Source organism: Lagopus muta, chromosome 11 (assembly GCF_023343835.1).
Source record: "Lagopus muta isolate bLagMut1 chromosome 11, bLagMut1 primary, whole genome shotgun sequence".
Taxonomy (NCBI): domain Eukaryota; kingdom Metazoa; phylum Chordata; class Aves; order Galliformes; family Phasianidae; genus Lagopus; species Lagopus muta.
The window spans coordinates 11,301,311-11,328,780 of NC_064443.1; the positions used below are offsets into that span (position 1 = coordinate 11,301,311).

General features: G+C 46.2%; 1 protein-coding gene across 3 annotated transcripts in view; it reads left to right on the forward strand.

Annotated features, from left to right (window-relative positions):
• SETD5 (SET domain containing 5) overlaps positions 1 to 27,470 on the forward strand; it is a 61,517-nt gene that overhangs the window by 1,770 nt on the left and 32,277 nt on the right. The window contains exons 2-7 of one of the 3 annotated variants that reach the window (XM_048957081.1): positions 19,833 to 20,007; positions 23,569 to 23,674; positions 24,494 to 24,705; positions 25,027 to 25,085; positions 25,457 to 25,644; positions 26,626 to 26,664. In XM_048957081.1, coding sequence (XP_048813038.1) covers positions 19,937 to 20,007; positions 23,569 to 23,674; positions 24,494 to 24,705; positions 25,027 to 25,085; positions 25,457 to 25,644; positions 26,626 to 26,664 — 675 coding nt within the window. In that variant the 5' untranslated portion in view covers positions 19,833 to 19,936. Of the gene's footprint in view, positions 1 to 19,832; positions 20,008 to 22,437; positions 22,552 to 23,568; positions 23,675 to 24,493; positions 24,706 to 25,026; positions 25,086 to 25,456; positions 25,645 to 26,625; positions 26,665 to 27,470 lie in introns of those variants that run through there. The other 2 variants (XM_048957083.1, XM_048957082.1) reach the window with 2 other exon arrangements.

Genomic DNA, 27,470 nt, shown 5'->3' on the forward strand with positions numbered 1-27,470 from the left:
TTTTTTTTTTGTTAAGGAAGAATGAGTACCTTTCTTATCTGATTAACTAACCATTTGGCACTGGCTGCTGTCTGGGAGGTGATGTGCTGCTGGGATGAAGCTCAGTATCCCAGTGCATTTGTTAAAGGTGGAGCTGCTGGTTGAGGCGTGCAGGATGTGACATGGGAACACGTTAGCGTCAGTGCCATCTTTGGGAACCACACCTCACAGGGAGCCCTGCTCCATGTCAGGTCCTGGCCTCGCTTATCAAACCCATAACGCTGTTTTCTGAAAGCAGAAATTCCAGGAGCAGAATAGTGTGAGAGAGATTGAAACGCTCTGAAATCCTCTTGGCTGACTGCAGCCATGGTGAGGGTGTGGAGCTCCAAGCAGCCCTCACACATAGAGCACCAGCTGGTCTGCAATCATGGTTCTGTGATTCCACGAATGGCATCCAGCACTGGGGCAGAGCACAGTGGGACAGCCACAGCAGGTTGGGATTTCCTGGTGGTACCAAAACCGTTTCCTTCATGGACTAAAACACAGCAAGCCATCTCCGTTGCCCCTTAGTCTTTGTTCACTGTCTCCCTGTGCGTTATAATGGGGAATTATCTGGTGCCTTGCATCCTGTTGAATAAGTGACACTGCTTTAGCAAGGCTCTGGCCTGCTTTTTACTGTCATATCCCAAGTGACTCAAAAGCAGTATTTCTGCTGGTGTTGTCTGAGATTGTATGGCCTATAGTAGCGTGGTGAAATCCCAGATATGTTTAATCCCCTTATAGAAAGAGTTCTCTGTGGTAGTCAGATCTTATTTTGAGAAGTTATAGGTCACAGTTGAGAAATCCCATCGCAAAGAGGCAGCATTGAATGAGCATCTTGGAGCTCGTGAAAAACCTTGTGCACTGCTTCTGGGCAAAAAGCATAATCCAAAGGAACGGTTCATTTAAATTTTCTAAATGCTTTGTGAAGTTTTGTGTGTTTTTTTTAAAGATTAATTCCAACATTGAGGTGCAAGGCATTCAACAGAGACCTGAGTGCACAGTGCCCAGCCGTGTGGTTCATCACCCCACTGCCTGTCCGTCCTTTCCCTCTGGGCACCCAGGCTTTTTCCAGCTAGTCTTGGATGATGTGATGAGTTAAAAATGTTTCTATCTACTTTGGCAATAGTAAACCAAACGTAATGGGCACGCAGAGTTTTGAACACTCACAGATCATTGTTCTCGTGGCAGTGTTGCCGCATTACAAATGCACATTTGTGTTCTTGCTCCGGTGCTGCTTTTGTGTGTAGTTGAGGACCCGACCAGCGAGATCTCGTGTTACGCTGCCTGCATAAAGGTTGCAGTCCGTGCTGTTTTTTATGCAAGACGTAGGAACTGTACTTTTGTCGAGAGTATTGGATGTATGCTTAAATCTATAGTGGGTGTTAAATCTCAGGTGACGCGAACCTAAGGCCGTTTGACTGAAAAATTTTGTATTTTGCAGCATCATCTTGTGCTGTTTATTTTTTACTCTGTCAAAATTAAATAAAGCCCTGCAAAACTATGCGTGTTAAAGCTGTTAGCGATTGAAGGCAGCCTTTGGCTTACGTGACTGCTAGAGGCAAGGGTTAGCACACAGCAAGTTTGCACTTACATTCTTAAATTAGAGACAGTTTTGTATAAATCTGGCTTAACCTAAACCTTTTGCTGATTTTGATCATGGAAAGAGCCTCAGACTGTAACGCAGCAAGAGTTCCACCTCTTGGAATTCTGGGAGCTGAGGTTTTTTCACTTCTGAACTCTTGGTGAAGTTCTTGGGGGCTTTTGATGGTTGTTCTTTTTTTCCCCCGAGATTTGCTGTTTTGGTGGCAGTTTCCCAGTACTGCTGCAGCCCCTGTCCCTGCTGAGCGGGCAGAGCGTGGGCTGCTCCTGGGCTCCCCACGGTGCTCTGGGGGTGGGACTTGCTGAGCTGCTGGCAGTGCAGCCCATGGCCCCCAGCGCGCCCAGAAACACCGCAGCAACTGCTCCTGCTTTAATTTTTTGCTGTAATTAGTAAAGATGCTCTTTGTCTTGGAGGATGATCCGCACGGCAAATCAGGAGGTTCTTGTTCATCAACCCCTTCCCCCGCCCAAGCTGGTGGTGAAGTATTATTTTCCTGCAACAAAAATAGCTGAAGGGATTTTTCCCTTGCTTTGACTGATGAGTCTAAACTTGAAGAGCTGGAGCCCAGAAGAAAACTGTGCAGTGGATCCCAGCCTAAACCCAGGTTTTGTTGACAAACCCTATAGGAGTGTCAGTATTGTTTAAATTGTAAATGTGACTTCTTGATCCGTGCATCTGATTGGAATGCTTAAACAGTGAAACAAACGTAAAATAATTTGGGGAAGAGACATTTTCTCAAAAGTGAGTTTTTTGTTCTCCTCCTACCCAACACACGCAAATACTTCATTGAGCAGTATGGGAGGTAATCTGCAAAGCGTAGTGATGTGCTCAGACTTCAAGGTGGAAAAATGCTGGAGGACTTGTCCCCTCTTGGAGTGGGAGCTGTGGGGAGCAGCGGGAGCGATTTCTTTTGTGGTCAGGAATCTGATAGTCCCACACTCACCCAACCTTAAGAAAAAGGGGGAATGAAGAGGGAGGGATGCAGAACAGTGGCATTGAGAAATAGTCAGGAATTTGGCTTTTAGAGTGAAGTGTAGAAGGGAACTGTTGTTTATGCTAAAGTTTAATCCGTATAAACTTGATAACATAGACAGGTCTTGCATTCCTCCCCGAGGGTCATGGAAGGGCTAAGTTTAGCGAAGGGGAGGTATCCAAAGCAGGCGGATCCGTGCAGTTTTTAAGACTGACTGTTTTTCTTATTCATCCCATTCTAAATGAGTTTTTTTCCTACTCGCAATAGGTCTTTTGAGACACAATGTGAGTTAGTTTTGAAAACAATGCTTAAGCCCTCGAAAATTTCCAAGTAATTTTAGAGTAAAAAGGTCACAGTGCTTCTGATGTGTTCATATTTAGAGAGCGATTGCGATCACAATCATATACATTGACAATGAGACACTGTCTTCTTTTGGTAGCTGCTCATTTGCTGACTCAGGCGTGTTCCTGCCGTCCTTATGGAGCCCGTGGTGCGGGGCTGGGCTTTCCTCTGCAGCCTTACTCATTTACAGGGCCTAGCTTCTCGAGTGCTGCACTGCTGGCAGAGAAGGCAGTGTGAGGTTCTGATACAGGGGATCCTCTCGTCTTGGAAGCGAGCAGTTTGAAATGCAAGCCTTTGATAGGGAAGGAGTAGGAAGGAGATCTCTTCATCAGACTTTGTAGCAGAACACATCCGTTGGTGATGATGATTCAGTAAAAAAAAAAAAATGTCGAGCTGCAGCTCAGTGTTTCAGTTAGTCAGTGTCAGATAATGCAGTCTCATGGTTGTGCATAGACTTTGTGTCATGGAAATAAGTGGCTGGTATTTTGGAGGATTGAGTTGCATGGAAATATTTGGATAAGGAAGCCATGCACGCCGGTGGTGCTCAGCCTGGAGGAGGGGAAGGAGCTTCCCTGGGAGCGAGGAATGGAGCTGCAGGGTGGTGCTGCTGGGAGGTGGGAGCAGAAGGCACGGCATCCCAGTGTGGCTCTGGCCCCGTTGCGCAGGAGCAGAATGGTGCTTCTCAGCATGGCCCTTTTTCCCTGCTCTGCCTCTGCCTGAATTGGACCTAAAATGAAGCTGCTCCTTGGAAGCTCTCCTCAGCTCATTTGTTAGGGGAAAATGGGGAAATGAATGTGTTTCTGTTTACAGGCAAGGTGGAATACACTGGGAAAAGTTTGAGAACCACGTGGGAAACTGAAGTGTGCTGGGGGGTCAGCATGGAGCCCTTAAAACGTCAGCAGATCTCACCCTGACTTGCATTGCCAATGTATAGGCACTTTTCTGTTAAAGTGAATTGAATAATATAGGAACCTTCTGAATTTGTTTTGAACTTCAAGCTTTTGGCTAAAGGCACCAAACCAAATGATTTCCTGTGTTTTAGTGGCATCAGGTTGAAATAACTTGCAATCATGCTGAAGGAATGTTCTCAGTAACGAGGCTGTAGATTAACTTTCGCCACAGCAAAGATCTGGAAGCTTCTGCACCTACAGCCCCAGTGAACTTGTGAAGAGGAGGTGACTGATCTCCTTAAGTAGGATCTGCCTGGCTGCAGAGGAGGCCTGTGTTTGGATTCAGTTCCTTTTGTGCCTTCATGAACATCAAGGACATTGGGGATCAAGGCTGCCTGGAGGTTAACAGGGAACAAGGACACATGGGGTAAGGTCAGGTTCTGAGCTCCACAGTTTCTTTCCAGCTGTGGCATGTGTCCGTCCCACAGCAGGCTGTGCAGGCAGGTACCTGGCAGCACCTCCCTCCTGGAAGTGCCTTCCTGCTGGCTGCTGCCTGAGCTGCTTGCTGGCAGGGCCAGGCCGGCATCGGTGCAGCAGGGATGTGGAGGCCGCCTGACGCTGTGTCAGCTGAAGTCAGCTCCAAACTATGGCAGCGCTGCGCCCTGCGGGGTTACTTGGGGTGAGGCTGCGTGACACAGCCCAGCACATCCAGCCTGCTCCTCCTGCAGTTCTGCCTTTGTCTGCAAGCTCTAGTGCTCCTCAAGTCCCTCTTCTGAACTCACCCTGCAGAAAGCTGCTTTAGCATTTGTTTTTGTTTTTTGTTTTTGTTTTTTTTTCAAATTTTGTTTTTTGCTGTATTCTTCTTCTTTTGCCAAGATAGTGAATTGAATTGGCTCAGAATAAGTTTGACAAGCTTCCAGAGCCCTCACAAAATAAACAGGGGAAAGCATCTCGGTGTAAGTACAGAGGTTGTAGTGAGGAGCAACAGAGGGGAGCAGCACTGGCTCCAGTGGCTTCCCTCTGCTACCCAAGGCAGGTGAGCCATGGGTTGGCATGGTTGGGCCCTTGGTGGCTGTGCATGCAGCTCTTGGGATAAACCTTTGGTTCCCTGGATGGAAATTGGCAGTTTGGTCTTCTATGCCATTTCTTGAGAAGCTGTTGTGCCAGAAGTTCTGATGTAGGCTGGAGCGATGATGGTGGAGTGCTGGCATCACCCCATAGTGCTGCTTAGTAGCAAACTTCTGTAGGTATATTTTTGCAGAAAATAAGCACAGCAGAGAGCTAGAGAGAGGTCTCTTCTTGTAAAATGACAAAATATCAATTAGTATACAAGTACTGCAAACATGTATAAATGTACTGGCCATGCTCCTTACTGTGGTAGCGAGTCTGTATTTTGTATTGACTTGTGGGTCATTATGACTTGTGAGAAATTGAGGTATGCACCAAAACATGAATTAGGGAGGATACGTTGTCAATCAGATGTTTTAAAAAATTATGTATGCCAAGTATTCCATGTGGCTGTGTTGAGAAGAATGTGTAGAAATGTGTATGAGGAGAACACAGCAAAATGTGAATTCAGCCAAGGCTGCGTGCAGTGGGAACTTCAATGCCATCTCTTTTAATATGGAGGACTTGGTTGGAGCGGCATCTTCTTGATGTAAAGCAATTGGCCGTGTGCTGCACATCCCAGTGTGAGCTGCTGCTTAGTCCTTATATGGTGGGACTGGGGGGGGCTAGTGCAACTCAAGGCAGCATCAAGGCAGTTGGAATAAAGTGATTTAAATGTTAACGTGTTGTGGCACCTCTGAGTGCATACTGCAGTGCAAAAATTCATGTTGGGCGTGAGTAGTATATCTCGTGGGCAAGAATTCTCATCTGTTACAAGGGCTATTGTTACAAGAGTTACCCTTTATTTCACGAAGACCTGTGCAAGTAACCCCAAATCAAACAGTGTATGGTAAGAGAAGGAGGTGGGGAGTTTCATCAAGCAGCAGACTGTTATATTTGAGGGCGCAGCGTTCCCAAACCTGCCCCTTTTTGTAGAGTCTTGTCAGCAGGAGGGGCTGTGCGGAAATCAGAGCGGCCCTGGTGTAGGTCAGACACGCAGGAGATGCCGTGTCCTCCCAGTGGGGCTCTGTGCAGGGAGGCTGCTCTGCGGTGAGACGTCGTCGGGCCGGAATCCCAAGCTGGCAGCAGCCCTTGCGCACACCGATTTTTGTCTGTGCTGTCAGAAGAGCAGTGCCTGCTGCTTGTCTGGCTTAGCTGCCAAGAGACGGAGCACAGCCTGGGTCGAAGGGTGATAGGGTGGGTGCAGAGAGCTCACGTGTAGTGACACAAGTCTGTCACTTAGCAGGGTCTCTTCAGCCACTGCAGGTTCAGAATGCCCTTTGTGAAAATCTCCTAGGAGAGTATGCATTGAAATCTGCTGTCACCGGTTCGCTATTTCTTTGGTGGAGATTGGGACTGTTAGCTTGAAACTGGTCAGCAGAAATTCAGCGAATTGCAGGTGGGGAGAAGGGTACCTGGCAGGAGTGGGAGGAATGGGATGGCTGGGCCAGGTGTTGGCACTGCTCCTCTGGTTCTCACAGAGCTGCATGGAAATGCAACAATGACCCTTTTGGTGAAGTACTGGGACTGAGCATCCCTTTTCTGCAGTATTGCCCGGAGGAGATGGAAGGGGTGATTTCGGAGCAAACAGCTGTGAGCAAAATTTGTAGCTTTTTGTTGTGCTTGTAGTGTCAGAGTTTAAGGCTTCCCTACTTTCAGTGAGTGATAGCAAAGCAGGCTGCTCCCACGAGAGTCACTGTGTTGGGGCAACATTTTGATGGAATTCTGATGCTTTCAGTTTTACTTGCCAAGGAGTTTTGTGAGGGAGGAAATAAACGGCCTTGACATATATTTGAAACATGATGGAAACTTTTCTGTGTTCTGTAAAACAAAATTACCTGGGTTGTTAGGAAAGATGGTTTTACTGAAATAGCTTGTGGGTTTAAAAAGTAAAAATTGGTCTCTTGAACAATGGGAATTGCTCTGGAGTTGTCTTAGTGTTCAGAAGTATAATTCAGCTTAGGTTAAAATCTCTGCAGTTCAACTGCTGATCTCTGCTTGTTGGGATGGTGCCTGTTCTCCTGGATGCTCATCAGCCTGCAGGGGCTGAGAGCGAACAAGCGAGGCGGCCATGGCAGCGGGGCACTTGTCTCACCCATGCCGTGTCATAGAATCAAAGAACAGCTTAGCTTCTGAGAGGGGGACCCGAAAGATCATGGAGCTCCAACCCTGTGCTGTGGGCAGGGCTGCCAGCCTCGAGCTCAGGCTGCCCAGGGCCCCATGCAGCCTGGCCTCCATCACCTCCGGGTGGGTGCTCTGCAGGGCCTGCCCGTGCCTTCTGTGTCTTTCAGCAGTGCAGCAGAGCAATGCTGATGTTAATGGCTGTGGTGGGAGTGCATTGTGTAGTGGACACAGGTGAGACAATTATCTGAATTGTTGCTGGGGAAGCCTTGTAATATGAGCCATGGCATTTTTTCCTGTTTGTTTTCACCGGCATTGTAATGCTACAAGATAGTTCAACTTAAGAACAATGTTGGTAATGATTTGTGTCTGTCAGGATTGATAAACTATGCCAAGGGGGCATCAGAGTGTCTTTGACAAGCTGGTTTTGGATGCTTCTGCATTATTTGAGCAGATAACTTTGTGCAGTGTTCCTCCTGTGCTGAGCTCATTCTCCTGTCCAACCGTTACCCAGCTGAGGACTTGACAGTTCTCAGTTTTTCCATAATGACAAATTAAATTAGCCCCAAGATGACTGCTGCATGTGAAATTCCTCTTGGTTAAAGCTTGCTGGCCTGAATTCTCTGGTTGGTTTTTTTTTTTTTGCTTTTTTTTTTTTTTTCCTTGGGTATATTCACATCTTGTGCTTGAAAAGGAACAGAGAAAAGATGCAGATGAGAAGATGCTGGTGTTGAAGGTACAGGAAAGAGAACACAGCTTTCTTCTAGAAGAGAATCTGTCCAGCTGTGAGTTACTCATCTTCAATCTTGTACAGAATGCGTCCAATCTAAATAGCTGAGCATCTCCCTCCTGAATGCGGCAAACCAGCATCTTTTACGCTTCTGTGAAGCTGTACCAGGAGCAGCCCATCTTAGGAGCGCCTTCATACTCATGAACCCGCAGCATCCATCATTCTGTCAAGCCTCATTTACTCACGTGATGGGATTTTTTTTTTTGGCTTCTGTTCCACAGTTTTCCAGGTTTAAAGAGGTTCCTTGCTATTGGCAGAGAGTGCGGCACTGAGAATCCCAGACAGGAGTGTGAGCAGAGAACAAAATGCAAGAACAGGAGTGACTCCTGAGTGAGACATAAGGTTTTGTTCCTCCTGGTCAGGGCCAAAAATTGGTGCTTGGGGAAGAAATGTAAGGTGAGAAGATTGCAGGATCTTGGCTAAGATCTCTAATTTCAGTGTAGTAGTTCATGCTGTTTTGTTAAACACAGCCCTGATTGTAGTTGCTTTAATTTCATGTTGCTGTTCTTTAATGGGAACAACTTGACCGTTGTGACTTACTTTTGGTTTGGTGTTTTTTTTTCATAAGTATGTATGTCTACATTAATCCTTTGTATGTAACTGTGGTTTTTGGAGGGAGAGGTAGATTCTCATTAGTGACTGAGGCAGGAATGGGTGAGCTTTGTATTAACTGCCCTGTGGGAGCTGGAAGGTATTCTGTGCTGGTGAAAGGCTGATAGACATCCTTGTCTGAGCGCTCAAGAAAACAGATGCTGCAAGTGTGTTGGTAAATAAAAGTACTGATAAAGATAGGTGCTGGTAAGTCTTAGCACTGTGAAGGGAAAGAGAACAATTAAAATTACGTCAGTGCATTGGCTGTTATACATGTTTTATGAAGCTGTGGGGAAGCTAACACCTTCGGCCAACATCTATTTACGCCAGGCAGAAGCAGGCTCCTTCAGAGGGGCAGTTAGAGCTGGAGCTGCACTGGGGTTGTTTGAAGCATTCTCCAAAGGCTTCTGAGAATATGTTCAATGTAGTTTTAGTTCAAAAAAGGTTTCACACTTTTTTCTGCCCCTAAAAAAGCTACACATGTACTGTGCATGCTGTGAAGACTTAATGTCTTGGGTTGATGCTGCCTTGGGATCTCTAGGCTGTGTGCAGCCTGTTCATGGTTTTAAGCTTCCCCCAAAGAATTGTGGTAAATCCATGTGCTATTTTTCAGGCCGTGTTCCACAAACACAGTCTTGTTCATTTGTAAGCTGCGACGCCAAGTATAAAAGCGACTAGGTGAGATTTTCCAGTCTTTGTTAGGTGGAAACTCAGATTGTCAGAAGGTTATTTTTGGCCTTAAAAATGCATATTTTTGACCTTAAAATGTACACTAGTGGCCCTGAAGAAGAAACGGGCAAAGGTCTGAGCAGCTTGATCCAAATTGGCTCTGCTTTTGGGAGAGAAGGGGGTTTCAGGCAGCTCATCTCCAGTGGTCCCTTCCAGCCGTTGTTGTGAGGCAGGGGGAAGCTGGGCAGAGACGTGGCTGCTGTGAGGGGGGAGGCGGGGTGCACTGCGATGGGATGGGGTTGTGCTGGAGAAACTGCGTGGAGATCTGAAATACCTGGGATTGTAGCTTTGAGAGGACACACCTAGCTTTAGAGAAGGTTGTGAGATGAAATCAGCTTTTAATTTACTGCTCTTTAGTATCTTTTTATCTGCACAGAATAAAATATTTGATAAAGCTTGCGTAAGTCACACGGGTAGGATAATGAAGTATCATTAGGGAGCTCTCAATTGTTTCTGCCACCTTTCAACAAAATGCCTGAACCCACCCAGGTGCAAGGTGGTGCATTTGTTAGCAAAACTGGAAAGCCAGCCATGCGTTATGAGATGGTGTTTTGGAAAGCTGCAGCTCCAACGGCCTTAAGGTCACCTCAGCTAACTGCCCCTACGTGCTGCTTGGGTCAGTGTTTGGTTTGAAGGGTTAATGCGATTCTTGGGCACATAAAAAAATAAAAAATTAAATAAAACCAAAACAACGAAGAGAGGAATGTCAAGGAAAAATAAATAAGTAATCTTACAAACAGTAACGTTTAGACTGATATGATAGAATTGAATTTTGGTTTCCATGCTTCAAGAAGAATGCCAGTGTGTTTGGAGAGAATTCAAAGGACAGCTGCAGAAATGATCCAGGGACTGGAAAATAAGCCTCATGATGTGAGGCTTAAAGGAGCTCAACTTACTCAGCTCATTGAAAAGACAATTGGGAGAGGACTTGATCTTTCTCTAAAAGGACTTGTGAGATTTGCTGCCAAGAGCATAGCAATATCAATGGAGATTGGACAAATTCAGTCTTGAAATACAGTTTCTCAGCTATGACCGTAATTAAACATTGGCACAGTTCACAGGGAAGGGAAAGGAGCAAACGTTCATTTTAGCCGTTTAAAATAGGTCCAGCTTGTTTCTTTCTGGAGGAAATATACTGTGTGCTTAAGAAAAGAACAACAAAATATTAACTCTCCTTTCCTGACACTGGTGTTCAAGATCTTTGAAGTTGGAGCAAGTTCAGACGTTCAGTCAACAACAAGGTCATGAAGTAAAGATTAATTTAGAGGAGAAATAGTTAACCTGGTGCTAGCATACTGCCTTGCATAAGACGCACAACATGTGAAGGGAGCTCTGAAACTTAATGCTTTGTGGCTTGCATCTTTGGAACTCGGTTCTTTCCCATACTGCGTTGCTTCAGATGTTTAAGATATGATTAAGGCTTTCTGAAATCCTCTACAGAGGAGCACTGATGTAACTGTGTGCACTCACTGTATTCAGATGAACGTTTCTGAGTTCCAGTTGACCACAGCAGAAGTCTGAATCTTTTTCATCCTTTTTTAGAAGCAACGTTTAAAAAAAAACAAATCGCACAACGATAATATGATGACAGCTCCTCTGAAAGGCACCGTGAGCAAGCTGTCTTTGTGGGTTCGTTCTTAATGGAGGATATTCTCTGTCTCAGGTTGGCTGGATGCAGTCTGGAGGTTTATTAGTGTTTGAAACAATATTAAATAATCATTAAAAGCAGTATTCTAATGGCACTTGTTTGCTGTTTTTTTGTGCCATTCGAATGAGATGAGGTGCAATCCTGCACCTCCCTCGCTTTGTACATTCACCTGGGAAATGGGTGACTCAGTTGGGTGATGGCTCTGCATTGCACTTGTGCTTTTTATGTGTTTGTCCATTCCACCACTCCCTTGACAGCTGAGTTTCTATGTTTTCATAGATTACCTTGCCCCGGGTGCCTTTGCAGATGTTCAGGGCTTTAAAATCCCCTTGCAGGTCCTTCCCAGCTCTTCAAACCTGCTGTGTGATGCAGACTGAGCTCTCCCAGCCAGCTTGACATGCAGAGGCGGTGCAGGGCTCTCTCCTCTCTGGCATGGCTGCATTCCTGCCTCTCCTCTGCTCCAGGTCCTGCCCAGGAGCTGCTCAGCCTCCTTCCTCTCTGCTGCTGTGCACTCAGAGCAGGAAGCACTCCCGTGTCCTGGGGAAGAAGGCAGCTCAAAACCCTGTAGCTTCTTTTACGTTGAGCCTATCGATTTGTCATAGAAATGGAGCTGTTTTGTAGCTGGGAAGGAGGTTGTCTAGCAACTGCGAGTTCTCTTGCTTAAGGCTAAAGAGATAGCAAACTGCAGGAACGTGTTGGGGCACTGCGCAGTGCAAAGCAAAGGCCTCCAGCTCCGCAATCCAGCACGGCAGCCCCTGCTGCTTACCTTGTCCAGACAGCCCTGTCTGTCCCAACCTGCTGAAGCTTCTCACAGAAAGTGCCCTGCACAAAGGATTGTAAAGGATTGGCAGTGAAGAAATCTCTCCTTCCCCCATCTTCCTGCTGTGTCATCGGCCCTTTTCCCCGTCACTGGGAGGCTGACGGAGGCACTGCGTCCCTTTGCCTGCAGAAGGGCTCTGGGCCTCTCCTCTGGTGTGAGCAACTCTCATGTTTCACCACGTGGCTGCACATACTTAAGTGCAGTTGTAATTGCAAAAGTCATTAAGATGTTCTCGTTATGCTTCTCATAATCCAGCATTCAAAAAATCCAGTGGTTGTGGTGGCAGGTAGAGTTTTATTATGGATGTGTTACAGAGCCATTTCCTCACCATCACTTCTACATGAGCCCTACAAGTAGCACTTTGGCAGCTGTTTGATTTGAGCCCTCCTGTGTTACCACCTACCTGTACTTCATGTGGTGGGTTGCAGTGCTGTGTGCTCAGAAGCTCCTTTCAGAGGAAGAAATTACTAATTTTTCAGCAAGCCACCAAAACCGAAACTTCTAAGTAGCTTTTGTCTTTATTTAGTCACAAGTTGCAGGTTGTGTCTGCTGATTTCTGGACGTGTGCATTTAGCTTGAAGATGCGTTCAACTCGATTATCCGCTGCTCATCCCGTTAACAGAAAATGGGCAAGTTGAGGAAGTGACCATGACTGGAGGCACGCTACTGCTGAGCTTTGCATTTCTGGCCGGTGCTTTGGAACGGGTGTTGGGAGCTTTGTCAATAACAATCACACTTTCATCTCTGCAGTTCTGAGCAGGTTCAGCTTGGATGTTCAGACAAAAATTCTTAAAGAGAGCAGTGAGGCACTGGCACAGGCAGCCCAGGGAGGTGGTGGGGTGACCGTTCCTGGAGGTGTTCAAGAAATGTGGAGGTCTGGCACTGAGGGATGTGACTTAGTGGTCACGGACTGGATGGTCTCAGTGATCTTTTCTAACTTTAATATTTCCGTAACTCTGTGACCGGCTCTGTCTGCTCACCAGAACGTCCTCGGCTGTGTGAAGTCGTCCTGCAGGAAATGTGTGAGATTTGCAGGGGCAGCGGGGGAGGCAGAAGCTCCTGGCAGATCCTGGAATGCCTCTGGGCTCCAGGCCTGGAAGGGCAGCAGTCAGGTTTCCTACTGAGACCTCCCTGACAGAGGCATGATGTGGGCCCCAGCACTGGAAGATTGTGGAAATCTCTCCTGAGCTCTTTACTGTGTGAAATTCACTGGGTTTTAGTGCGTCTCAGTGATTACGTAGCTTAATTACCAACTGGATTTGACCGTCTCTTTGTGTGTAGTGCAGGCTGCCAATCTTCCCGTGGCCGAGTTTCCCACTCAAAGCACGTTAGACAAATTGCTGTTTGTTAGAGCGCGGCAAACGAGCGTTACATAAGCCTCGAATAACTTCCTTCCAGTTCAGGGAAAAACGTATTTGCATGATCTCAGGGCCAGGTGCAATGCTGCAGGTCTGGAGGAGGGCCACAGAGCTGCTCTGAGTGCTGGAGCTCCTGCTCTGAAGGCAGGCTGAGGGAGCTGGGCTTCTGCAGCTGGGAGAAGAGAAGGCTTGCAGGGAGACCTCATTGTGCCTTCCAGCACCTGAAGGGAGCTTACAAGCGGGAGGGGGACCGGCTTCTTACAGGGCACAGAGTGACAGGACAGTGGGGAATGGCTTTAAAATAGAAGAGGGGAGATTCAGGTTAGCTGTTAGGGAGAAATTCTGTATCAGAGGGCGGTGAGGCAGTGACCCAGAGCTGTGGGTGCCCATCCCTGGAGGTGCTCAAGGCCATGGGGCCCTGGGCAGCCTGAGCTGGTGGTGAGGGCAGCCAGCCCATGGCACGGGGTGGGAGCTCTGTGGTAAAGACCCATGAAGGTCCCCTCCAATGTAACCATTCTATGATTTGAATGAAACTCTGGTGGTTGTGGAGAGGAGCTGGGAGGGTGCTTGGTGATGGGGGCGGGAGGGAGAAGGCTCAGATCTGGACTTATAATGGAGAGTGGGGTTGACCAGGACTGTGCAGGAGCTGCATGGGGCCTGTGTGATGCAGCTGTGGTGCTGTGCTTGTCTGCTGAGACTGGGAGTTCAGCTTCTCCTCCAGTTTGTAGAACAAACTGATTTTCCACGCTCTTAAAACACCTTCTGCACCTTTCTGGATATTGTAGTGTCCTATTTCCTGCCTGAAACCACCACAGGAGCGCGAGGTGACGCTGCGAAATGGAGGATTCCTGGGGAGTGCAGGCAGGCTGAGGCTCAGCGCTGGGATCCTCAGGCTACGCTGCCATCTGCCTTGCTGTGAATAGTTTGCTCTGGCGCAGCCCCTGTTCCTCAGTGTTGCATCATCTCTGGGAGAAAGGCCAGGCCCGGAGCCCCAGCACAAAGGCTTTCTGAAGGCGATGAAGCTTGTTCTGTGTGCGAAGTGCCGCGCTCCTTCCTGTCGTCCTTTCCACGGCATTCCTGAAGCGGCCCGGCTCTGGGAACCCCGCAGTAAATCGTCGCTTTATCCCCCAGCTTCCTGCACACCTGGCTGATGCAACGTCTGCGCCGAGCCCGGCTGCGGGCTGCTCTGGAGCCGTTTTGTTCAGCCTGGCAGGGAGTGGCCGGGCAGGCAGCCGGCATCACGTGGCGGCCTTAAATAGATGTATAAAGGACGTACAGCCAGACTCGCGAAGCAGAGAGCATTTAGTGGGATTACGGGGGAATCTTTTCCAATTCTAGGACGGGAGGCTGCAATCCTACTCCTTGGCAACTCGTTTGTGGTCAGCCCGCCACTGGTTGCAGCTTCTGGCCTCCGCTGCCTGCCAGTAAATTCTGCTGATCCTCCTCCTATATTCGGCGACTTCCCGTGGCTGCGGGGACCGGCCGGATTCTCGTGGGAACTGTAATTCCCTCAGCTTGGACTCGATCCTAGTTATTGCTCTTTATTGCTCTCTTTCCCTCTGACCTTGCATGTGGTATAGGATTTTCTCTCAAATCCCTTCATAACACAATTTCAAGGTCTACAGCTCTTTATCTGCAGGGGGGTCCGACAGCCTTTTTAATTTAGGCTGTTTGTCTACTTATACCACTGAATCATTCACGTGCTTGCTATTATATTCTCAAGCAACAAAATCTAGAACTAAGAAACCTTCTGGCCTGCTACAGCTAAACCAATGTCACTGATATTATTTAAATGAACCTTATTTTAGCCACAGCCATTTTCTGGCTCGTAAGTTCACTCTTAAGGAGTAGGACTTGTATGGACAAGGTGTGGCAGGCAGCTGTGGGGCTTTCCGTATTACCATTCCTTGTTGCCTGCTCTGCACTGTTGCAGGAATTTATTGCCCTTATAACCATATTTTACCTGCTTCTGCTCCTACTCCCCTTGGGGGAGTTCTTGGCGCCAGTGGTGCTCAATGAGACATGGCAGCATTTCCTTCCTGCCAGCCGTTTTGGCGGATTCTTAGAGGAGGCAGTCACAGTAGTCACTGCCACAGCTGGATTCACTGGAGGTTACTTGTCAAGCCTTCCATGCAAAATATCAATTCTGATCCGTTCTGTTTGCAGTTTGTTATTTTTCTGTGACATACAGACGTTCGCCTGTTCTGCTTTACGCCGTGGGAAGAGAGAGCACAACCTCAGACTGTGGAAGCAGCACAGCAATTAGGCCGTGTTCCTCTTGTTGTAGTGCTCTTCCCCTGATGCTGGCCCAAATCAGATATTTGTAGAACTGAAAGAGATTATTTTTCTCCTGTTTTCTGTATAATTTCTGTGGTGTTTCATGTATAACACACTTCCTTTTCATCGTGTATTGCTGTTATCTTTAAGGAAAGAATAGAAAATAAAAGCATTTTCAGGGGTTCATCTCGAATTCAATTTTGAAAACGCTTCAGTGTTTGAAGAGTTTGTCATCTTCAGCGATGACTTGGTGTGTCATGGGGTGCAGGCAGTGTTATTCGCTGTTTTAATCACAGAAATGGCCATGAGATATTTCTTCTGCCTCTTGAGGTTTTTTTAACTTCTCTGCTATTTCCATACAATATTTTTTTTTTCAGTTTTGTTTTCATTATTAACATTTTTGAGGTTCTAGCATTTCATGGAGGCTGCTAGATTTCCAGTGCATCATCTGGTGAAGTTTTCTTAAAACAAAAGATTGATTCATTTTACAGCCCAGTCACGAGGACTTTGCTATCACGTTCTCTGCTGCGATGGCCCTTCCTCCCCTGCGTCGAGGTTGTTCCTCCAGAACATCGCCTCTGTGCAAAGGCAGCCAGGTCTGTGCCCACCAGTGTGGGGCACAGGGAGGTGCCTGGTGTTTGCCTGCCATCTCATTGTGCAAATCCACCTTCACATTGTTTGGCCTACCGCAGGTTGCTGCTGCTCTGTAATTTGCTTCCCCCTTTCAGAATTGGTACACATTTGTTAATAGAATTATCCTTCTGTGTGACTCTTTGACCACTTTCAAATCAATACAAATTAAACTTTCTAGAGAGGTTTTACGATGGCAGGGAGATGTTCTATGAAAGCCCAAACAAACGCAGTCTGACACCTCCACCTCAGTGCACTGGGCTGTAAGGAACGCAGTTGGCTTGTCATGCAGAAGGTATTTCTGAAAGCAAAGTCTTGCTTACCAGTAAGTTCCTTTACCTCTTATTACATTTTTCTTCTATTTCTTATCAAATAACTTGAAGCCATCGATGATTCCAAAAGAAAAGCACAAACTATTTTTTTCTTTGTCTTCAGAACAAAGAGGTTTTGCATAACTTCTTGACTGCTGCTTCAGCAACAAAGTTTGAGGTTATTCCTTCTGCTTTCCTGAGGAATCTCCCCGGCCCCAGGTCAGCTGCTGAGAGCACTTGACTATGCATTTTGTAATTTCTTTGATGGTTTAATTTCTTTCAGTTGCTCACTGTCATCATCAGCAGTCCCTTAGGGTGTAGATTGCAGATGAGGTTAACTAAAACCGATGTTTTGTGAGCCAGATAAACTGATGGAATCCCGTGGATGGATGAAAATTGCCATACAGTATCTTAAACCTGGTTTAAATGAGTTAAATAAAAATATTTTTAGTTTCCAGCTTCTTACTGAGTTTTATCAAAATCAGTTTAGCTTGCTTGTACCTCAGCTTTAAATGTGGCTGACGTGACCTGAGCCGAACTGCTTTATCACACTGACTTTAGCTAAGTAGGTGTATTTGTAGACACGTGTTGAGATACCTGACGGAAGCACTGGAAGCTGCTTTGCGTATGATGGGAATTCTCAGTACGATTTCCTATCTTCTGTGGAACAGCCTGACTGATGCATTAGCCTGTGGATTCTAAATGCTGTTGGGAATCACCTGTGAGCTAAAGGCAGCGGTCTCACCTTTCCCCTTGACTCCAGGTCTTCTGCAGCACAGCAAGAAGGCTCTGGGCTCCCTGGGCTGCTGCATTTTGGCACATCCAACAATTGTTAAGTGTTTGGTGCACACTGATCCTTCCTTATGATTCTCCAAATCCCAGAGAATAGGTTGAACTCTGAAACAAACTTATGCATAGGAGCATTTGTTTTTGCACATGGGTAGCAAAATATAAAAGGTGAGAGTCTTAAGAAAATAACGATAAATCTTTAACCAGTGTACTGAATTTGCCAGTAATCTGATTATCCTGGTGCATATATACATAACTAGTGATGGATACTGGTGTTGCCCATTACTTTGATTATTACACGCAAGGACTGAGTCCTGTCAAACCCTGCAGGATAGATGGGTTGCAGCCTCCCTCTGTCAGGCAGCTCTCAGGTGATGCACGGTACTCCAGTATCAGTAAATGCTCCTGACAGTGCTTTTGCTTTTATTTGAAGCTGGCATCGTCTTCCCTCCCTGCTTAGTGAACCCAGCTAGTGCTCAGAGCAGAGCTAAGCATTTGCTTTGGTAGACTGAGACAAAGTTCAGGTAAAGCAGAACAAATAGGAGTTAAATGACTGACAGATTTGTTCTGCCTCTGTGTAGGTGTCTTCATGGAACAGCATGTCTGAACTTCTGGGAATCTGATGCATTTTTTTGAGCTAAATGTCTTAAACTGGCAGAAAGCCTTGATCTGATTCTGTTTGCACTGAAGGTGCTTGCCCTTCTGTATCTGCCCCTGACATGAGGTTTGTAGGTGTGCTGGGAAGAGCAGGCAGTGCTTGCTGGGATTCAGGCGGACTGCTCTCGTACTTGGGCGTCCCCAGGTGACGTGATGTTTGGAAGGAAGACCTTCTCAACATGGTAACTGAATCACTTAGCCTTCGTGTTAGATGACCATAGATTTTTCAACAACAGCCTTTCCGTAGTGCCAGTAATGAGAAAAGTTTCCAGCAGTAAATTTTCTGTGTCTGTTTGATTTGTAACATGGAGGGCAGTGCTTGTGGAAGTGAGCCAATGCGATGCTTCTGCTGTTGCATCCTAAACAGTTTCGGAAATTAAATTTACTGTTAGAGCAGGTGTTACCTAACCTTCGCTTGGCCAGCTCAGATTTATTGCAGTCCTTTCTGTCGATACAGAATGTTACCTGAAATAATGGAGTAGCATATATTTACATTTAGCCAAGGCAGTTGTTTGTGATTTTGGCACGAAGATGGTGAGTCCTTTAGAGTGTGACCTGTTCCAAGTGGAAATCTGGGACCGCGGAGCTGTGGCAGTGGTGCAGGTGAATGCCCATCTCAGCTGTTGTGATGGCACTGGGGAGGACCGGTGTCCTTATACTGGTATGACTGGTTAAGGAGGTAGAAGGGTAGCCTAGGAAAAATATACCTTTAATGTGTTTTCTAAACCAGCTAAGTGCTATATACCTATTAAGCCATCAAAATTGCTGTTTCCATTTGATTTTGAGAAGCGTTGTATCCCACAGGAGATAGGTCTGTGCTGTGATCTGAAGTTCACCACATTTACATTAAGATATGGAGCTTTAGGAAGACTTTCAGTGGTGCTGTGGGGAACATACCACATTTTTTTTCTCCTCACTGTGTGTTTTAGGGGGGAGAGGTTGGGAGGAGTTTGATGTTGCATGTACAGGAAACCAACCAGTGCGGTGGGTGAATGTTTTGATCTCAGCCCCTGTTTTCTGTGCAGACTGATGTTTTGGGTGTTGCCAGACCAAGTTTCATGAAGACCACACTGTAATCTAGCCTGAAGGTGGTGTGGTCTTGGACAGCACTTGAGATTTGTCTCAGCAATTCATTTTGAATGTTATACTGTCAGAGTTGAAAGTACACAGAAAGCTGCAGCAGCAAACAGCAAGATCTGAGTGCTGGTGCTTGTTGGGCAAGTACTGCTGGGTCAACACAAAAGCAATTGAACTGGAATTTGCCTCATCTAACCTTTTTGTTCGGTATTTCGTGTTTCTCCAATCCTCTTTTTCCCAAAAGTGGGAGTTACTGTTGCACAGAAACTGCAGGCTGTTTGTTGGAGGGAGGGTTTCCAATGCAATGCGACCCAGAACTCATCCTTTACCTCTGGAGTGGCACAGTGTCCTGTGAATCTCGAGTCCAGAGGCCACACCTGAAACCCTTCAGTCCTGCTGAGTCACAAGTAGGCATGGGCTGGAATTTGTCCTGGTTACATCTTGTGCTGCCAGCTGGGGATGGTCATGGCAAAGGTTGAGGGATCAATAGGGTAAAGAAACCTGTGCAAGTACTAAAAAAGAACTTTTTAAAGGAGGTTCTGTGTCCTGTAAAAGGGAAGAGTACTGCAGCACTGTGAAACTTGCAGCTTTTTCTTAACTTCTAGTCAGTTTTATGTGACTCTGGATTGAAGCAGGCATTAGGCATTTCAGCAGCGGTTTCTTCTCTGTTGTCAGTGCAGAAATCACAGTTCAGTCACAAGCACAAGAAAGGATGAGGCACTCCTGAAAGGGCCTTTTTGTCCTTTTCTTCCTGAAGACTCAAGGACACCCGTCTGTCCCAGGTTTGAGCTGCCTCTGAGCTGTCCTGCTCTGTTTGTTCATCTCCTCACCTCCGTGGGAGGTCATCGCTTTGGGGCATAACAGGGAATTGCCACTTAGATATTGTTACACGCTGTGTCTGAAGCTCGCCGCATGCCTGTCATGATATCAGGAAGAGATTTCTCCTAGGAACGTGTGTGAAAAAGGAAAATGTAACCCAGTGATGAGAGAAGCGGCTTGCCTTTGAAGACAGAAGGGAAAGGCAATAGAACGCGGCATCTCCTCTTGCGGGGTGACCTGGTGCCTGTAATGGAGGTGCAATGCTTTGTTTCTCCCCATTAGGTTTCCCCATGTCCGTGACGTGTTGGCCGAGGCTCTGCGGCTCCTCTCCGCCCTCGGAGCGGCCAGTCGCTGCCCTCTGGACTCCGTGATCCCCGACGGGCGTCATGAGCATTGCAATCCCTCTGGGAGTCACCACACCAGATACGTCCTACTCCGACATGGCTGCAGGATCGGAGTGAGTGTTACCGCGGAGGAGCAGGGGAGGGTGACTGCGGGCTGCGTGAGAGCTGAATGCGGAGATGGACTCTGAATGTCTAACACGGATGGTACTGCGGAAATGGCGGCGTTTGCCCCATGACGTGGGCGTAAGGGGACTTGCGAGAGCATGAGGCACTCGTCCCTGCTTTTTGTATCTGTTTGGCTGGTCTTTGTGCAAGAACAGGCAGTAGTGCATTTGCTGTACCTATGCTTGATGTTGGCAACGTATAGGCCAGCTGCTTTTCAAAAGTTGTTTTTATGAGAGGTCAGTATGTTGGATTCTGCTAGCTTAGGTGCAGCACCAGTGCTTACATGACTGATTTCTGAAGCAGCGTGGAGCTTGGCTGGAGATGTGCAACAGCATCAGCCTTGGTGAACACCTTCATGTATGTTGTTTCTATCGCTGAGCACATTCCAAGAAGTGCAGCTTAGTGGTTAGTCCTTGAGGGTTCCCGTCACAGGACTCTGCCTTAATGGAAGTCAGGAAAGTTTCAAATCCTGAAAATACTTTACTGTGATCTTTTCTTAAAGCCCTTGTCATAGAACGCTGTCAACTCATATGAGCACTGTTTTTGCTGGGGAGAAGAGGAAGGGCCCATGTTATTTCTGTGTGCTTCTACCTCCTGTTTTCCTGCATCTTTCTTTGAAGTATGGACTGTACCATCTATTTTTCTATGGCGTTTTTTTAAAGGCTTTTTGAAGATCTATCTCTCCCATGCATTAATTGCAGGTACCTGCTGTGCAAATACCTGCATGTCAGATTGATCACTGTAGAGCAGAATGCTCCTGTTTTTATTAGTTTTGAGCTGTAAGAGCAGTTTTAACCACATGGAGTCTGACTACACAGTGGCACTCACTGTAGTGCACCTTCTCATCTGTCCTGGCTCTGGCCTCACTAGGCATTCTTTGTGATCCTGCATTCTACCATAAAGTCTGTATTTTTGCAGACTGTTCCAAATGAGGAGTTGAGCACGTAGTAAGTTGTTCATCTGGAGTTGATGTCCAGTCCTTCACTTTTCAAGACTTAATGTTCAGTGCTGCTTGTCACCATGCATCTCCCACACCACTTTAAAAACTCAGCATCTAGGAATTTTAAAGAAGGAGAGAATGCTGAATAGTTCACTGGTGTGCTATGTGCTTGCTTTCAGAACTGAGTGGGATATATCTATGTGTGTCCCTCATCATATTTAAATATTAAAAAGGCTGTCTATAAACCTTCTGCAAAACATTTTTCCCACTGGTTGTAAAGAATTTGTAGGGCCAACTTTGGGCCAGGCTGGAGTGCTCTGAAAAAGCCTTTTCAAGATTTCTGAGTTGACTTCTTTCTCTGTTTTCTAAAAACTGGCAATGTCAGGACTTTATTCTTCTGGCTTTGCATTCACTGCTGCTTTACTGCTGAGGTGTCCCTTGCTGAGTCTGCTCAAAGCTAAGGCTGTCTTCCACTTCTTTGAAATTCCACAAATTCAGTGCATGATATCTGTGCTAACCGAGCTTCTTGCCTCTTACAAGGAGTTTCACAGATGTGCGCTATGAAGTAAATGAGGAGGCAAAAGGAAAAGCTAGCTGGTCCTCTCTTAAGGCTGAGCTTTAGCATCCCCCTCTGGCCTCTGATGCAGAGGGGAGGTGAAAGTGCTGAAAGATGTTTGTGTTCAGTGATCTCAGAGCGTGATAAGGCTGTGGAGTACTTTTGCATATTGGAAGTTGTTGAAGCTCTTTGGAGGGTTGCTGACGAGGGAGCAAGGGCCTCAGCATTGTTGCCCCTGGACACCGTTGCACCAACAATCACGAAGTTTTATTGCTAACGATTGTGGCAGCGCTGTTGGTATTCCAGGCTGGCTGCAGTTAGCAGTATGAGTGACTTGGGCAGAGGGCAGACCTGCTGTTTGGGCTCTTTTCCTTCGAATATTTCAGCTGAAAGTGTAATGAAGTCATGAATGGTCTGAAATGCATAACAGTCTGGAAATCCTGACCGTTGTTGTGAAGATGCAGCAAGGCTAGATGATGTGCCAAGTTCTACCTTTTATTCAGAGGTCTCTCTCCTTGGAGATATCACCACCTGTATCTTCAGCTTTTGACTATGTAGCTGAGAGTAGCCATGTTAAAAACCAGCCCAGTTTATGGTGTCGTGCATCTAAATCCTGAGCTACAGAAGCAGGGTTTACGTAGGCAAAAGGCCTTCTTGTTTCTGCAGTTCAATAAATCATTGTTCCTTACTACTGAAAAGACAGATCCACCTGACTCCAGAATGAGCCAGAAGCCCAGGAAGTCAGAGTGCAGTGCAGGAGTGCATTAGAGCGTGTACCGGGTTTAGTGGCAGGGTGGGGCAGCCTCGGTGCTGCAGAGATTTCGAGAGCCAGTAGGAAGTCCAAAGGGCACAGGGTTAGTGTTCTTGGGTGGTGCCTAAACGCTCCCCCACGCGTGGCCACTGGCCATTAGTGTCTGAGCACTGCCTGATTCACACTGACAGCATAAGAGCCACTGAGAATCCTGCGAGATCTCACCAGAGCGGCAGAAGTCCAAGGTAAAGTTTTCCTTTCCTGCATTTTTCTTTCCTGCTTGCTCAGCTCCCTGCTGTATTTTTTGAGAGGATTTCTGCTGCAGATACGATTCGGTAATGTGCTGCTGTATTCTGCTGCTTCTGATCTGTGCAGAGGTTAGCTGATATCCATCTCCTGCTTGGGGGAAGCTCCTATGAAGCAGTGCATTGCCTTGCTGGTATTCTGTCCGTAGCCTCATTATCTAATATTCCCTGCATTGAATTGCAGCTGTCCCTTCTCTTAGCAGGGTTTCTGCAGCTTTCTGCAAAGGATATACCTTTCATTTTGAGCAGTTTTTTTCACCACCATGTGGTGGAATAGTGCATTGTACCTCAGCAGCAAATTTCTTATTCAGCACGTTGCACACCGTTTTGCTGTATGGAAAGAGCAGGGAGTATCTGATTGGAGTGTTGTGGCTGCTGTCTGTCCAGGTCATGAATTTAGTTGCCCCTTTGTAGCAGCAATCTTCAGCTCCCAGTGGATGCTGTCAGGACAGCTGCAGGTTTCATGCAGACATTACTGTGGGACATTGGACTCTGCTAACAGTTAGTATCCGAGAGAAACAAGTGCAGATGCAGGAAAGCTGCTTAGCTGCTGTTTGAAGTAAGCTGTTACGGAGATAACATGGCAATACTATTCAGTGCCTTTGAGATTAAACTGGCTGAGTTCAGACGTGGATGCTGAACTATACCCAACTTCCTCAACTATAAGGAAATAGAGCTTACGAGTTTCTTAATTGTTACCATTTTTTGAACTTCTCAGACTGAGGCAGGTTTTATGTAAGACGAGTTATCCAGGGTGGCCCTTACTGAGCTGCTTCCCTCTGTTGAAAGCAGGTTCATCCTGTACAACTTCGGCACGCATAGTGCCTGGTGAAGCGCATAATACACCTTTATTTCATGAAGTTTCTTCATTCATGTGGTGAATAGAAAAGAGCTGTGAATAACTGGCGCTCAAAATGATGTTCTATTGATGGGTTTTACTTCTGGCCCTTTCTGCAGCCCAGAGTCTGTGGAAGCTAGTCCAGCTGTCAGTGAGAAGAATGTGTACTCCAGCCACGGCTATGGGGCCACCCAGAAACACAGCTATCGCGGGCTGCCTTACGCAGTGAGTACTCTCTCTGCAGTGAACCAGCTCTTTACTGTCTGCTTCGCTCTTTTTTCCTTGTTGCATAGCTTTGCCTGTTCAGCCTTAGAAGTTTTGGCTTACTTTGTGAGGGAACACTGAGTTACAGCTGAGTTGTGCCATACATTTTGCATTTGTGTGTTTATTATTTGTGAAGACTTGCGTACATTATAGCAAGTTTTATTAGCATTCTAGGTGACGTTTTTTTAAAACTGAATGAAGTGTGACTGTATATGAATATGAAGTATTTTCCTGGCAGTAATTCTGTGCCCTCTTTGGTTCATTGTACATTTTGTGTGCTTGTTTAAACTACACAGATTTATTGATAATTTATGAGAAATAAGGAGCAGTAAGAAGGAGTGGGAACATGGTTTGAACGTGGATTGAACAGGATGTCATAGCATCCTTGAGGTTGAAAGGGATCTTTTGAGATCACGTAGCCTAACCCCCCCTCGCTCAGGCAGAGCATATTGCCCAGAACTGTGTCCAGTGGAGTTTGAGCATCTCAACTAACAGACCTCACGACATCTCTGGGCAACATGTTCCAGTGTTTGACCACAGATGTCATCTCAGATTGACAGTTAATGATGAAATAGTTTAGTTGCTTGTATAGATTCTGAATTTCATTCGCTGATGAATGTAATTCATGAGGAAAACCATTCACCTCTTTCAGAGCTTTACCTCCTTGGTAGATTGAGGAATCAGATTACTTAACAACTGGTGTAAAACAATAATAACCTGGGAAGTTTCCAGACATCATATCTTCACATTAAAAGTAGTACTGCCAATACTCATTTTCAGGATCATAATTATGGAGCCCCTCCTCCTCCAACGCCACCAGCCTCTCCTCCTGTCCAGACCATTATACCTCGTGCAGAACTGAACGGCTTGCACTCACCTGATGAGGAGAACTCCGGGGACAGTGAGAGCTCCTCAGAAGGAGAATCAATTCCCACTTGGTGCCACTGCAGTGTTTCTCAAGATGGTTTCCTCCTCAAGTGTGAGAAGTGCAGGTAAGCTTCGGTGCAGTGCAGATCTTGACTGCTCTTTGTGCTGACTTCTCAAGCCAAACTCTTTTCTGGTTTGGGCTTTGGGACGGACTTCCTTTTGCTAACTGGAGCATTCTTTCCAGTGCTTTACCTAGTATTGACCCTCCTCCTTTGCGTTGTCAGCCTGACAAGTGTTGGTGGCACCAGGAGTGGAGATGAGGATGTTAAATCGATGTTCTTATCATCCTGGGCCCCACTGAGGGCACGCATCTTGTGACATCCTGTTGAATTTCAAGTGACTTTACTCCTACAAACCAGCTTCAATTGTGCATTCTCGTTTGGCAGAGGAATGAGCAGGGGGAAGGTGATCAGACTCCGCCGCCGGAAGCAGGACAACGTGTCAGGTAAGTGAGTTTGTAATTCTGACAACAGTGACTTTTGCTTTCCCTCCAAAGACCTTTGTCTTTTGGCTGATGTAATCATCTAATTGTGATCGACACCTGCTAACGTTCTTTTCCTACCAACCGCTGGGATTTTCTTCACCTGGGTTAGATAATCTTGGGGCAGATTATTTTACAAACTAAAATGTATGTTCATCAGTGCTATTCTGTATCAGAAATCCCATTCTCAACTCAGGGAAAACTGGAGTGGTATAGTTTTCATGGGGAAGAACTGTGTAGAGCTACTGAGTCATCGTGATGGAAGTAGTCGTAAGGTTGAGCTGCTCTCTGTGGGATGAATTATAAGGTTGCTAATGAAGCACTCCTCTCTGTAGGTGGGGACAGCAGTGCAACTGAGAGCTGGGATGAAGAACTATCTCCCTCTACAGTGCTGTACACAGCTACGCAGCACACCCCTACAAGCATCACGCTGACTGTCAACCGCGTCCGCAGAACCAAACCGAAGAAGAGGAAGAGGAGCACAGAGAAAGCTCGCACTGCTCCAAAGGCCAAAAAGATCAAGGTATGTGGAATGAGACGAGCTTGCTCTAGTTCCTATCAAATGCTACGTGGAATATTTTTGAGAGCAGATTGTGAGCAATAAACAAGCTGTTGTCCTCTCAGGAATTGCTCTTTCTGTTGTAATAATATGACTCCTTTTATTTGTGACCTGCTAGAGTGGCTGTTAGTTTAGAATTACCTTACTCCAGCTCCACCCTCATTTCCCAACACTGTCCATTCATGTTCAGAGATATGAACTCTCATATTTTCCCTTCTGCTCTATTAGGATCTGGGGAAATAGCTCTTGGAGTCTGTCTTATGCCAAAAAAGCAGTCTATGAATGGAATGAAAAATGAAGTGAATGTGGCCTTTTTTAGCAGATTACGTTACACTGGGCTGCAGTGCTTCTTGGCACTGTTCTTCAGAGACAGAGATGGCGAGTGTGTGGAGAACTATGTAGGTAGCAACGAAGATTTACTGAGGTTTGACTTTACTGACATCTGTGAGGGTTTGGTGACTGAAAAAATTGGAATGGAAATATGTGTTCTCTCTGATCATCTACTGGTGTTACCTGATTTTCCTCAAGGTTAGGGTTGCCTCGAAATTGTTCTGGTAGGCACTGATTAAATAAAAGAATGGGAGCAGGAGTCATGTGAAGTGTTTGAGTTTGTTGTGAACTGGTTTGATTCTGTTGGCCCTTTCTTCTGTCAGAGCAAATGGATTCAATCAGGACAGTATGGCTTTTGATCCTGAGATTTTATACTAAGCATGAAGCAGGACTTTTCAGATCAGAAGTCTTGGCTGACAAGACTTCCGCTGGATTTGCATTGCAGAATCTCCTTATGAATGTCCATTGCTTCTTCTGTAGGTCTTTCTGTATTTCTTGCCATCTGTTGTTAAGAGTTGATCTGTTGTGTAAAATCTGCCATTCTGAAGCACTAATTCTGAGGAAAGGTTATAAAATACTTCTTTCTTCTCTTCTCTCTCCTCGTTCCGGGGGCAGGCTTTTCGAGAGGGCTCACGAAAGTCATTGAGAATGAAGGTGAGTGGAACTGAGAAGCATCTGTGATAACACTCTTGTTGTTGTTGTTTGGTTGGTTTTTTTACCCTCTAATTTTGTGCCTCTCATTGTTTGTCTGGGGAATTTTGGACTGTGGTATCTATGTCAAAATAATCCCAAGCCTTTCCATGCACTACAAGCAGGCCTGCTCAAAAGGGTATCCCATGAATCACCCCTTGAACCTTGCTTTTGCTCCAGATGGCTCATCACTTCTGTAAGTTAGTATCATCCTGTTCCAAGAGATAAGACTGATTCATGACACCTTAGAGTGAGGTGTCTAAGATGCAGAACTGGTTGTGGCTGCTCTCTTGTGAGGTCACTTATCATTTGATTGCATCAAGTTAAGTGTTGGTGTCCCTTTTTTCTCTCCACATCCTCTTACTTGGGGTGGATGGAATGGTGTATTTATCTCTTTTTTTGGCAATACTAATAGGTTTGGTTATACGATATAAAGCTTACTTGACCAAAAAAAAAAAAAAAGGTACAGAAAGGGAACTTGTGCTTAGAACTATCCCTGCATACACAGAAGTTACCTTGAAGTCCCTCAGATTCCATCTGACCCCAATACTGTAACTGGGGCTGACTCCCAGCAGTTGACTCGGAGGAAATGGGGGGATTCTGTGGTGTCTGTCTAGGTGCATACTTGTCTCCATAGCACTCGAGTGCCTGGAGAGGGTAAAAAGATGTGCAATTTTTGTGCTGTTAGTATGTATGATGAAAATTATCATTTTTCAGTGGTTCTGGTTACTGATACTTCAGTATGTCATACATCTTGGTCCTAAAAGCCA